Consider the following 13,763-nt stretch of genomic DNA (forward strand, 5'->3'; position numbering starts at 1 on the left):
CACGTCGGGCTAATTTTGCCTAACTAAAATTATCAAAATCGGCGTTTCGTTGTACCGATTTCCGCACCCCAAAACTGATCGGATTTGGTTGTTTATTTTTTTTTAAAGTATCAGGGGCCTTATGCTAGACTCACTCGTCTTTAGAATCCTATGCGACTTCCGTAATTCGACGAGTGACAGCATTCTTGAACCACCCATACGAATCAGTGGCGAATGGTGATTTTATTTACAGGTAAGCTGTAAAAAATATCATATATTTGTACCTACATAGGAGGTAGGTACATAATATAATGTAAGTAATATAACCATAAATTGATATTTTTGTGGTTTTGTGTGATACAACAACTCTCATCCATGAAATCAACTCAAACAATGTTATGTAGATATATTATCCATCACTTTAATATATAATTCATTGAAAAATAAATACCACTGTGAATTCAGTCGATATTAAGTATTCAATTGTAATGTCAACTGGCCGAATTGTTATAGTAATTAATAGTGCTAAAAACGGCCGCGTGGAGCGCTATATGTCCTACAATATGAAACATGAAAAAAATTATGGTCTTATGTCAAAGTACCATCTCAAAGAAAAATAGTCCTAAAGAAACAATCTTTGAAATACTGTTTTCCAAATCAAGAATCTTCAAATAATTTGTGTAATCTGCAAGTTTAATCTAGGAGAAAAAACCCGCACTGGGGTTAAGACATTCAAAATATAGTATACTTATTTGTGTTAAAAAATAAGCTGAAATAATCGGCTAGTTTCTTGGCTCGCCGCAGGCGCTGAGCGCGCTTTATTAATATTTATATTAGGATAAAAATACAAACGGTGGAAATGATTTAAAATAAATGTTAATTATTTATTTGTTTTTCATTATTATGGTTAGTCAAATATAATGGTAAGCTGCGCATAATCGGTTCTATACACGGTTCGCCCCTGATACAAATACAGTCGATTGAAAACCAATCGACTTTATCTCGAGTGCTCCGAAGCATTCGACATTGACCATCGAATGCGACATTGTAACTTCGGCTGTCAAACTTCCCTCTTGTAAAAAGCTCGCCATTTATGTTTAAATGGCGAGTACGTATTTATTTATTTGACGGACTTATGCAGTCCATTCTAACGATGGTAAATACAATTTCTCATAATAAATACAGGCACTAATAAAATAAAATACAACTAAATAAAATTAAAAGTAGGACAAAAAAATAAAACATACTACCTTGAGACTGGTCTGGTCTATCTTAGTGAATTTTTAAAACTATAAAGACTTACACCAAAAAAGTCCAGATCTTGTCTCGAGTTGACAATACGACACAATCGGGACATTGGTGCACGCGAGCCATAGTTTGTGCTGTGTTGATCAAGGAACAGCACATTATTTCGCAACCGGCGGATTGGAACATTGAATGCCACTTGTTCCAGTAGCAATGGTACATCAATTAAGCCATTCAGCAAATTAAACATATATATGGACATAATACAACAGAGATGAAGAACATTTAGGAGAAGGTAATATAGAAGTGGGGCTTATGACCTGTCAATGGCTGGTTTAAGTGGCCACTTAACACACTGTGTAACATTCACCAATCTGCCCATATTTGAACATCTATATTCCTTAAATTCTTTCATCTGTTGAGGTTTGTGAAGTTAAAGAACTGAAACCTTTATTTATGCAGGTGAGATTCGTCTAATTGAATTATTTTACCTACATACTAGGCAATGCCTGAAAATGTTAATTTTTTCAATTTCTATACTTCTCCATGGATCAGGTAATTTATCAACAGTATTCTGAGTTTGACAACAAACTCAGAAGTCTTAAGTCGAGCTAGAACGAACAGAGAACTCTTAACCACCATAAAAGTTCGTAAAATTTAATATCTGGGCTGGTATTCCGAACGCGTTTACAGCGCGCTATAATGCGTATTTAGTACGTAAAAACGCGCTATACCGCGCTATAATTTCGTTTGGAATACCAGCGCAGGGGTATATAATGCGCGGAGAAAAGTACCACTTGCTTCATTCAATTTTGAAAGGCAAGATTGAGGGTAACAGAGGGGCTGGAAGAAGACAGATGTCCTGGCTGAATTATTTCACCTACATACTAGGCGACGCCTGATTTTGATAAAATTCGACTACCCTGGCAATACTAACAAAATGTCCACCTAGTTTTATTTAATAATCTGACGACAGTAGAATTATTAAATTCTAAAATAATATTATTTGTGAATTCGCTTACACACGAAATGTGATCCCACCCTATTCCCATTTAATCCCAGCAGTATTTTGACACTTACAAACGACACAACACGGCATAATTGAATTTAAATCAGCAGTTGCGTACTAAGCGACGGCTACAGAGAAACTAATGGCCAAAACGTAAAACTACTCATTTATGAGTAGTTTAGTCGGCTTCAGTTTGATGCTGAAATATTACGTGCTTTCTGGACTATCACAATTCTATGATTCATACAAATATTATAGATGCGAAAGTGTATTATAGTCCTTAAAATTTTGTTTGATTAAAATGACAGCTGCCAAACTAATGTCAATAGTGATGGGAAATTACTGATCACTGATCATGTACCGATCAAATCGATTTTATCAGTTTTCTCTTGCAAAAATGAAACTCTGTTTTAGAAAATTGATATAAAAACGCAAAAACAAGCCTATTGTAGTTTGTTTAAGACAATTATTCACCAAAAAATAAGACATTTATACTTTTTTCATGAACATTATCAAATGAATTATTTTTTTATTCGATCAATTTACATTGATCAATTTGTCCCGTCTTTAACGCTTTTTCAAAATGATGTAACCTTGTAAGAACATCATTAATAATTAGGTTTACTTTAGTTTTTTTTTAGTTTTAAAGCTGATTTTATATTAACAAATTACAACAGGGATGGAGAATACCTTAAATAAGGGAATATGTAAGTCTAGGCATTTACAGGGCTTATGACCTGTCATTGGCTGGTTTAAGTGGCCACTTTACACACTGTTATATATTTATGTTGATTTATATGTCAAGCATTGTATTAAAAGAATTAATTAACATACCAAATAATAATGATTTTTGGTGTGTAAATATAAATCACTCCTTAGACGTTACTACAAAGTTATGTCGTCACTTTTTCTGACAAATGTCATTCTAATCAAGCTATATTTTAAGGACTATAGTTTGTTTTTCCTTCACAAACAGATCAATAGATTGCTATTTTTTTAAAATAAAAAAAAAAATAATTACCTTGTATTTTTTCTTCTTCAGGTGGAGTCTTTCCTATGCCTCCCAGCGCTGCTGTCCTATGCACCACTCTACCTCCGCCATCTTGCTTCGGGGGACCTTTCGTCGCCGTGGATCAACTCATAGACATCTTCAACAAGATCCAATTACCAGATCAAGGTACGTGTTTCATTCACAGAGCTTATGCCCCGGCCAATGCCGGTTTAAGCGATCGCTATGCGCTGCAGCTCTTTATTTTCCGTGTCCGTGCGGATGAAGAATACCTACAGTTCAGCATATGAAATCTGAACCAGAACGGCTTGCTCTCAGGTAAAAACCCTGAAAACGGAAATCAAGTGAATGTAGAGTAGTGGTTGGCAAAAATAATATGCTGCTACAGTAGTTAATGTGTGGTTCAATAATTGTGTAGCATGAGACCTTATCAACAAATCTTTTGATCCAAAATTTAAATTTTTAAATGCGTGAATTAATGTTACATGAAGTTCTCTCAATGGACACGCAGTGAATGCAATGGCGGTCATTTATACCCCTGAGTTGTTTATTTGAGAATATAGGAAAGGAGATAATATTATGAGAAAATAGGACTCAGTATTGATGTAGACATTTTTAACTGCACATTGCATTTGTACAGAAAATTTCTTCATGGGGTCGATTATTTGGGATAGTTGCTGAATGTGCATCTTGAGTGGTTTATGCTATGTATATGTGCCATATGTAATGTATATGTTTGTGTATGTTTTATATGTGTGTTCATGTGTGTGCGTGGATGGCTCGGAGTGTACATTCGGTATTTTTATTTATTTTAATTTATTACCTCAATGTCAACAATTATTCTTTTCTCACATAAAATTCTTATTTATTTTTTATTTTTTTCTCACATTTAATGTTTATATCTTTTTAATTTATGAAAACTTAATTGGTCTTTTTATGTAAAAAAATTGTTGTTTTTAATACTTATTTTGTATGACTGTATGTTTTCTGAATAAAATTTAAAAAAAAAATATCCAGTAAAACACCTGTTTTACGTTTTTCAAGGGAGCAGCCAAAAAAGTGTTAAACCGAGGAAAACGCTAAAGTGAGGAAATAAAAAACTGCAGAAAAATTTGTTAAAACGGTCCTAATTGGGGATTTTTTATCTATGATTTGGGGTATTTTATATTTACCTATGAAATGGGATAGGTCCCAATTTTTCCCATTAAAAGTTTCCAATTAAAATTGAGGAACGTAAAAATGAGGTTCTGTTGTATTGTATTGCCAAAGTCCTTTCAATTAGACAAATATATTATAAGTCATGTCTGATCAACTTTTGGACTACAAGTAGTAAACAAAGAACACAACAGGAAATAATAACAAGATTATTATTATTATGGATAACTTATAGAGCGCCATTTTCGTTACAAAATACCTCAAGGGCGCTTTGCATAATGATTCTTTTAAATTTGTAATATAATTAAAATAATTAATTTTGTTGTCACATGCTACGGATTTATTCAAATGATTTAGAGAACAAGTGGGTTTTAAGTTTTTTCCGAAACGTCACTTCACTTTCACAGCCTCGCACCTCTGCTGGGAGAGCATTCCATGCCTTAGAGCCTGCGGCCGCAAATGCGCGTTCACTAAATTTAGTGCGCTGTTTGCGTAGAGGTATGATAACTTTTCCTCTCGCCGTAGACGTAGCTGATCTAAGCATTAGACGCCTGTCAGCTAGTTCATCTGGAATGCATAGTTCCCTTAAGATATTCCGGAGCAGAGTTGTGCAGTGACTTATACATAAGCCGACAGAGTTTGTATTCGACCCTCTGTGGAAAACGTAGCCAGTGTAGTTCCCGAAGTAGTGGAGTGATATGACTGAACTTAGAGATTCCGAAAATAAGTCTCGCTGCGGCATTCAATACAGATTGTAGGCGAGTCATTTTGTTCATTGGTAGACCTGCGTAGATACCATTACAATAGTCGACTCTAGACACTACAAACACATTTATTAATATTCCTCATATATTCCTCAAAAGTAAATTACTACGTACCAAAAAGTAAAATAACTTTGGCCAAGAGACATTTCTCTGTGGTAGGTCCAAGAATTTTTAATTTACTAGATCAGGTAATAAAGGAATCTCAGTCATTTTTGAAATTCAAATCTGGTTTGAGTAACTGGTTTGCTCGAACGGGAATGGATTTTTGCGATCAAATGTGGACTAACTGGTAAATGATTAATATGCATTTATAAATGTAAAATGTAATAATGTATAAAGTATCAATGATGTGTATAAACTTAAACTTAATATATATGTATATGTATGTATAAAATATAATATAAATATGTATGTGCGAACATATATGTATATATGCGTGTGAATGTATGGTTATGAATGCACTATAAGTGCCCCGACTCAACACAGATTTTCTAGCGAGACGGAGCAAGTTCACAGACATGGGTCTTTCCTGATTGTGTCGCTTTAAACTGTGTCTCTGTCCTTAACAAATGTATGTATAATGTAATTAATAAATAAATAAAAATAAATATTTTATCACTTTTTCTCTACAATTTATCAGTGATTTTCTAATATTATTTTTTATTAACGCAACAATTTAGTTAAATAAAATAATGTATGTAGAATAACTGAAAGAGGTGTCGAAAATGTTCACACTTTTGTCTATTTGACATTCCATTTTGAAGTATAAAATAATACTTGTAATGTAAAAGCAAATACAAATCTTGTAGACCAGAAAATTTTCTTTCGAATGATGTTGTTAGAATGTGGACTGTATAACTCACTAGAATAAAAACGCTGTCTTTCCGTTTGGCAATTTTGAAGTTTATCATATGACCTTTATCTGTACACCTTTACTTAATTACTATTTATTATTTCGGTATAAATATAACAATGGCGACTAACTTCGGCGGAGCCATTATTAAAATATAGTAAAAAGTTCCTGATTAGACTATAGAGTCTTATAAGGATTTCTCGAGAGAAAAAACTTTAACACCATTACGTTGGTATTTGAAAGCAATGCACCCTGAACATAGGTGCGTATTCGGGAGCTACCAATAGAAGAAACCCAAATCAATAATAACTCATGTTAGCAATACACACACTAGAGCCCGCCCAGGGCACTGCAGATTGAACAAACACCGCGCTAGAATGAAACTTTTCCAAACTTCTAGGTGTAGGTTCTGCAGTGCAGATGAGGAAACACCTATACACATTCCATGTGAGTGTGATGCTTTGCATCATAAAAGCAGCCTCATCCTCGGGGGACCACTGGGACTAAACCTGAGAATGTTAAAAAGCTCGCTTCCTACCTAATAGCCCGATACTTTACGGATCTGGGCTTGGAGGGGGAGATTTAGCAAAATGTAAACTCTCGCCTTCCACACAGTAGCCAGGCTCTTTACCTGGGCTCAGAGGGCGAGAACTATTCATGGGGTCCCGTCACAATAGATGTTCACAGGGCGCAGTGACGTCAGGAGCTTTCATAGCACTGACCCCCACCCCTAAGAATAAGAATAGCAAAACAAGGAAAGAAATATTTTAACAAAACATTTCTTAGTTAGATTTAATGAAAATCCAACCAACCCTTTATCATTTTTTTAAACTTTTTTGGTCATTTTTAAATAAATAAAAAAACAGGGGACACGACTTGTGTTAACAGCCAATTGTTTATAAAAAATGTGATAAATGTGTTTTTTCAGTTCCTCCCCCCATAGTGGAGAATGGCTGCGATACCAAGCTGTTTGATATGGCTCGCTCCGTCCATTGGATAGTGGATGACGATGGCATCTCTTCAGTTCAGCACAGAAAGGTTAAAATAATTCAAACATTATTCTTAAAAATTAAAAAAACAACTTGGAAATGTAACCAGAATGTAGACAACGTCTAACTGATTTTTTATCTTGAATTTAACATGACATCAAAATGCATTAAAAATATATCAAAAATCGTAACAAAGATTATTCACTAATGCCAAATAAGTAAAAGAGCAATGTAGGGTTTGCCAATAACGAATAGTAAAATTATATAACTTTTACATATTGTTAAATAAATGTTAAAAATTTCTTTTAATTTAACTTTGGGACCTTATTATTTTAAAACTGTGCGAAATAAAGTTCCAGTGTGACATCATTAATTTATCCTTACAAATAGTTGACGATTCGTAGAGCTGATTATGTACATTACTCAACTCACTCTTTGATGCGCCTGAACTGAGCTCAATAAAATTAAACATCCCAACCAGAAACCTCAGACAAAACTTACTCTTTCACACCGATAACCATAGAACTAACTATGGTTTCCATTCCCCTATGCCCAGAATTCTCAGGTCTGCCAACAAACATACCAGTCTTGATTTCTTTCATAACAAGTTGTCTTCTTTCAAACGATCACTGAATCAAATTCAATTATAGACACCTCTCTCCCGCTTCCACTCCCACAAAGTCTACTATATACCATTGAGTCTTTTTACTTTTTTTATAATAATTTTCTATGTTTATACATATTTATTATGGCCTTAAAAATGCCCATTGGGCGTATAAATAAGTAAATTATTATTGGTTATAAGCAGGCAGCCTTCGCTGATGTGCCTATATCTTGTGTACTGTTTTTTGTCCAAGTTCTTCTTCCTTCAAAAAAGCATCCAAACAGTTTTTGAACTGGTTGACCGAACAACTAGACTTGGCAATTTATTCCAGTCTGAAACTTCCCTGCTGGGAAGGAAGTTTATCTTGGGATTGAGGTGGGATTGGGGACGATTGAGCTTCCAGTTATGACCTCGTAAATTAGTGTTGGGATTTAATTGATACATCTCATTCAGGGGGCAGTCATAGTAACTATTGAGTATCTTATAAGGTTCTATCGAGTACCCTCTCTTCCGTCGTTCTTTTAATGATGTAAGTCTTAGTGCTTTCAATCTACCCTGGTAAGGCATCCTTTGGAGTAATTTGGGGATTTTTGTAGCACATCTTTGGACTTTTTCCAGTAGCTCGATGTCTTTAGTGAAGTAGACTCTATATTTGATATCCATACTCTCCAATAAAGGTCTTACATAGGTACTATGATAATTGAACAAATGATTAGTAAAATAATCAAATGACTCTTTTATTTCTAGCAAGTTGGAATGTGAATGCCATCAATAAATAATATCATGTATTTACTTTAAATATAGAAATAAAAAAAAAAATATGCTTAACAAATAACAACAGGGATGGAGAATACTTTAACTAAGGGAATATGGAAGTCTAGGCATTTACAGGGCTTATGACCTGTCATTGGCTGGTTTAAGTGGCCACTGTTTACACACTGTGCTTTAACTTCACTAAAATCAACAAATGGAAGAATTGAAGAAATATGGATGTTCAAACATGGGCAAAATGGTGAATGTTCCACAGTGTGTTAAGTGGTCACTTGAACCAGCCAATGATAGGTCATAAGCCCTGTAAATGCCTAGACTTCCATTTTCCCTTAGTTAAGGTATTCTCCATCCGTGTTGTAATTTGTTAATCTTAATGACTCCCGAGGGGGTGAAATCCAGTCTTTTGTCTACGAACATTTGGACAAACTCAAATATTGTAAATTTATTCTTGTTACAGAGGCGCAAAAGAGCCGGGGATGATTCAGACGATGACGACTTAAACGCCACACCCCCCGCCAATGACATCTATCGCCAAAGACAACAAAAACGCCATGCAGTTTCATAGACAAAAATTTATAAAGACAAAAAACCCATTTCATAACTGTCTTAATCTAGATCTCGTTGATTTTACTGTATTTGGTCAGTCCGCGTAGAACATTTTACTCTCCATTGCTTAACCCCAGCAATTTTTCATAAAAAATTGCCCAAGTCAACGTGGCCTTTTTTTCATGACTAGAAATGTTTTGATGATAAGATTTTTTTGTGACACATTTCAATAACCCTTTGCAACCGGCAAAATTACGCCGCTTAAGTTTTAGATTATGATCCCACCAGCAATGAATGGATAGGAAAAATCCCTAAAGCCTACATATTTAGAAAAGGCACGAATCGTGCCATTCAGGAATAATTTGACAAACGCACGTACGCGTGCTTTTGATATTGTGCCGGGGAAGAGCAACCTCACGCTCGTGGCGAAGCGTATGTGAAATGTATTTTTTTAGAATAAAAATCAAAATGTGAAAAAATTACAATCATCAGTTTGTTTTTGTTTAATTTATAAATTAAGTCATTATAAATATTTTTTTACATGGCATTCCTTATTTTTGTTTTTTGAAACTGATTGCAGGAGGTAAGGTAATTTAGTTAAGAATATTTTGTGTGCATATAATTATTATCGAAATAAAAAAATAATTATGAATTGTAATTTGAATTGTGTTTTTATTCCGCTAGTTAACTACTGACATATCCACACCCCCCCCCCCTCCGTCCAGAGTGCCATATCCACACCCCCCCCCCCTTCCGTCCAGAGTGCCATATCCACATCCCCCCCCGTCCAGAGTGCCACAAGTCTCGTTAAACTGAGAAAAACAACTTTGAAGATTTTGACATTCGCAATTTTTGACCACAGATCAAATATAAAACAATGTACTCAATATAATTGTACTGTAATATACAGTAAAACTTCCTTGAATTCATGGTTTCCTGCCGAAATGTTCAGGTCCTTGATTGCGGGTTTGATTTCCACCAATTGAAAAAAATATATTTTTTCTCAGTTGTTCTGGGTGTTGTGGTATATTTTACATCTAATTAAATTAAATTTTATTCATTCATATATATGAACACCATAAAACAGAATATCTTAATTCATACATACAGGGTGTTCTTTAAACCCTGTCACATCCGAAACCACGATGATCAGTATAAGCAAGAAGACATTGGCACATTAGATAATTTTAAAGAACGAATAATTTTTAAAAAAATATTTAAAAAAACAAATGGTTGCTAACTTCTGCAGGGGAGAAACGAAGAGGGGGGGGGGAGTCTGACACACCGTTAACCGCGCGTCCGCGCCCCCCTCGCTTCTCCCCTGCAGAAGTAAGCAACCATTTGTTCTTTTTAATATTTTATTTTTACAATTTTTTTTTCGTTCTAAATATTTTTTTAAATATGTCTTCTTGCCCATACTGATCATCGTGGTTTCGGATGTGACAGGGTTTAAAGAACACCCTGTATTGGAACAATAAAAATAAAAAGGTATAATTAGGTATATATAAAAATAACACAGGTATACATAATATCCAGAGAATAATATGTTGAAAAATTGTAACGAAAAACTCCATCAGACATGTGAAAAATGTCAATGTCCAAAGTAATATTGTTCAACATAGAGATAGCTCTTCCTTACATAACTTTCTTCCATATTTTATTTAACTCTCTTTCCTACCTGCTGAAGCCTCTAAAATAGATGCTCAGCAGGTTGTTCTTTTATTAATAAAAATACATTAAAAAAAATAGCTAATGACAGGTCATACGCCCGGTAAATGCCTAGACTTCCATAATCCTTTCCATAAATGTTTCAATACATTTAAATCTTAACTCCCCAGGGAGTGAAACTCAGCCTTGTTTAATAACATTTGGACATGCTCAAAATATTGACGATTATTACATATTCGAGTCCAGGAAAGGTTAATTACGTAAATACATTGAAGTTTAGTTTTGATTGATGAGCCCATCTAATACCATTACAGCAGGGGTATTCAACTTTTAGATCACAAACCAACATTATACCAGTAAATTAACTGTTTTTATAGCCAGTAATTCTTATCCTACAATTATTATGCCTACAGGCTGTACTAAATGCCGCAGCGAGACTTATTTTTGGAATCTCTAAATTCAGTCATATCACTCCACTACTTCGGGGATTGCACTGGCTACGTTTTCCACAGAAATCCTGCATAAGGAAATCGATCTGAGTCAAGTCCTTGTAAGGAATGTCATTTAAATCTTTAATTTGATTAGTATTTCAAATTTATCATAAAAAAAAAATAATAAAAAAGATTGATAACTTCTGCATTAAAATATTCACACTAGCAATGTGTTAATTTATATTCCTTGTGGAATTTATTACGTTTCAAAATTCTTAAGACCACCACTCTACAAAATGGCCAAGGATTCGGAAAACCTAGGCGTTTATTGGGTCATGTCTCCTCTCATCTGCGTCTTGCGAATATTTGGCCTAGCGCCGTACCTGACGCGTACGGAGAACAGCAAAACCGTTTGGCGCGTCAACAGACTCACCAATTTCTACAGCGCGTTCCTCTCGGCGCTCTTGCTGGCCTGGATGGCGACGGTATTTCAGCATGAAAGAGTGAACTTTGAAACGAATAAGGAAAGGATACCCTTGTACTCAGAGGCATTCCGGACAGCGAGTTCAGCGCTACTGAGTTTTGTCTCTGTGGTTATTGCGTTCTCGCATCGCCACAGAGCTTGTGAACTGATGGAATTTTTAGACGATATCGATAGAGATTTGTATTATTTAGGAGTTAATTTGGAGTATGCCATTTGGCGCAGGCGTTTCGTTCTGGGAACTGCTCTAGCCTACATCTCGCTATTTTCCATCCTGGCAATGAATTATATAATGTTCGTGATTGTAGGCGGACAGAGTTGGGTGTACTGGACCGGTTGCATTTACTGTTTTTCAGTCAATTCATCAGTCATCATTCAGTTTGTCGGGAACGTCGTCTTGATTCGAAACAGGTAAACATGTTTTAAATTTATTGGAGGTGTAATGGTCAGCGCGTTAACCTGCCATGTAAGAGGTCTCGGGTTCGATTCCCGACATGGTTGGTGTGAAATATTTACTTAAAAGGGTGTTTTCACACTAGAGTATTTCTTAGTCCCTGGACTGGTACCCGAAGCGTAAGACTGATCATCTTACCTTCATGTAACAAAAAAATGATAAAGATACGCTGCGATTGGTGAACCAATGCAGTGCCCTATGCACCATTAGGTGCGGAAAGGGAACGATGATGATGAATTTGTTGGTAAAAAAAAGATATTTCCATATGGTTTTTATTAAAAATTACAAGTACTCCAATGGCCAACCCCGTCCCTAAGTTCTGCCGAATAAAGTCGAAAGATCTTCATCGGCGGCCTTCCAGGACGGCGTGCAACTTGGGTGCAGGTTCTCCCGAGGCGTGAGCAGCATGTGTCTGTGCCAGGTCAACGCTGTATCCCCGAGATATTTGTTAAAGGAGGCTGCGTCCATTCTCGGACTTCAATGTAAGTTATGAAATTGGACCGTCTTATTATTATAATTAATAATGCACTAGCAGCTATAAAACTGATGCGTGTATATCAAGTGTACGTGGTTTTTAAACATTATACATTGCTGCGTGCATCTAGTTAACATTCACTGAACTAGCACCGATCTCTTTCTCGGGAAGACCATTCCATTTCTCCACAACTCGGTTTGTCAGGAAGTTCTTCCCGGGGTTGGATGAGAAGGAGGCAGTGTTTAGTTTCAACGAATGACCTCTGAGATGGCGGTTGTCATTCATAGTGAACATTGATTTCAACTCGGGTACATTATATTGCTCAGTTAAGATGGAGTCACCACGCTGCCGGCGCTCCCAGTGAACTTAACCCGAGCTCCCTTAAGCGGTCCTCGTAGGATTTATTTCTTAGAGAAACTACCATTTTAGTTGCTCTTCTCTGGATTTTCTCCAACAACTCTGTCTTTTTAAAATATGGACTCCAGATTTGGTAGGCATACTCCGGGAGTGGACGAACATATGTTTTATAAATTTTGAGGAACAAATCTCGGGTGATGTGAGCGAACGTTTTCCCTATTGAGTATAAGAGGGAATGCGTGCGTTAGTCTGACAATTTGGATAGTATGTGATTCCCATTTAAGATCACAAGTAATCACAACTCTGAGATCTTTTTGTGACGTTATTGCTTGCACTTGATTTCCATCCACGGTAAATATTATTTTCGGATTTCTAGGGCCAATGTGTGTGCAGTTCCTCATTACTTCAGTTTCACGAAGCCTATAGGCGTCTCTTTTTTACTAATGTCATTTAGACAGCTAGAGCCGTCATTTCCTAAATGAAAGACACGATTTTGACGGCAATATTCGACATAACCGCGAACGTATTAATCATTTTTACAATGTTTTTTGCTAGTTTAAAATATTCTACTGAAGTTTTAACAGCTGAAAAAATAATGAATGGTTTTCATTACTTTCAGATTCGGCAAGTTAAATAACCACATGAATAAAATTTTCAGTCCGTACTTTAAAAAATCGACGCAAAACTCCGAAATTTGGACTGTAAAACACAAAGTTCATTCAGAGCTCAGCGGGAAGAATGCACCCCGCGCGAAAATGATCCCAGTCAAGAACGCTTCGCACAATCCTCTGAACTCGATATGCGAGATACACGATCGCATGTGCGACTGGGCTTTCAGATTTAATAAAATGTTTTCCGTCCAGATTCTGATTCTTACTGGAGCGGCGTTCGTTGTTTTGGTGATACAATTGTACTTTTTCTACTTGATGCTGAGCAAAAATGATCAGTATTTATTCACATTCCAAAAAGGTTG

At 35.7% G+C, this 13,763-nt stretch overlaps 1 protein-coding gene across 1 annotated transcript in view; it reads left to right on the plus strand.

Annotated features, from left to right (window-relative positions):
* Positions 1 to 9,582, plus strand: part of su(f) (cleavage stimulation factor subunit su(f)) — a 53,450-nt gene extending 43,868 nt beyond the window's left edge. Inside the window, exons 11-13 of the mRNA XM_088236458.1 lie at positions 3,276 to 3,410; positions 6,943 to 7,052; positions 8,836 to 9,582. Coding sequence (XP_088092584.1) covers positions 3,276 to 3,410; positions 6,943 to 7,052; positions 8,836 to 8,943 — 353 coding nt within the window. The 3' untranslated portion in view covers positions 8,944 to 9,582. The remainder of the gene's footprint in view (positions 1 to 3,275; positions 3,411 to 6,942; positions 7,053 to 8,835) is intronic.
* The last annotated feature ends 4,181 nt before the right edge of the window (positions 9,583 to 13,763 follow it).

Source organism: Micrasema longulum, unplaced genomic scaffold (assembly GCF_059751315.1).
Source record: "Micrasema longulum isolate JH-2025_06_02 unplaced genomic scaffold, ASM5975131v1 h1tg001558l, whole genome shotgun sequence".
NCBI lineage: Eukaryota > Metazoa > Arthropoda > Insecta > Trichoptera > Brachycentridae > Micrasema > Micrasema longulum.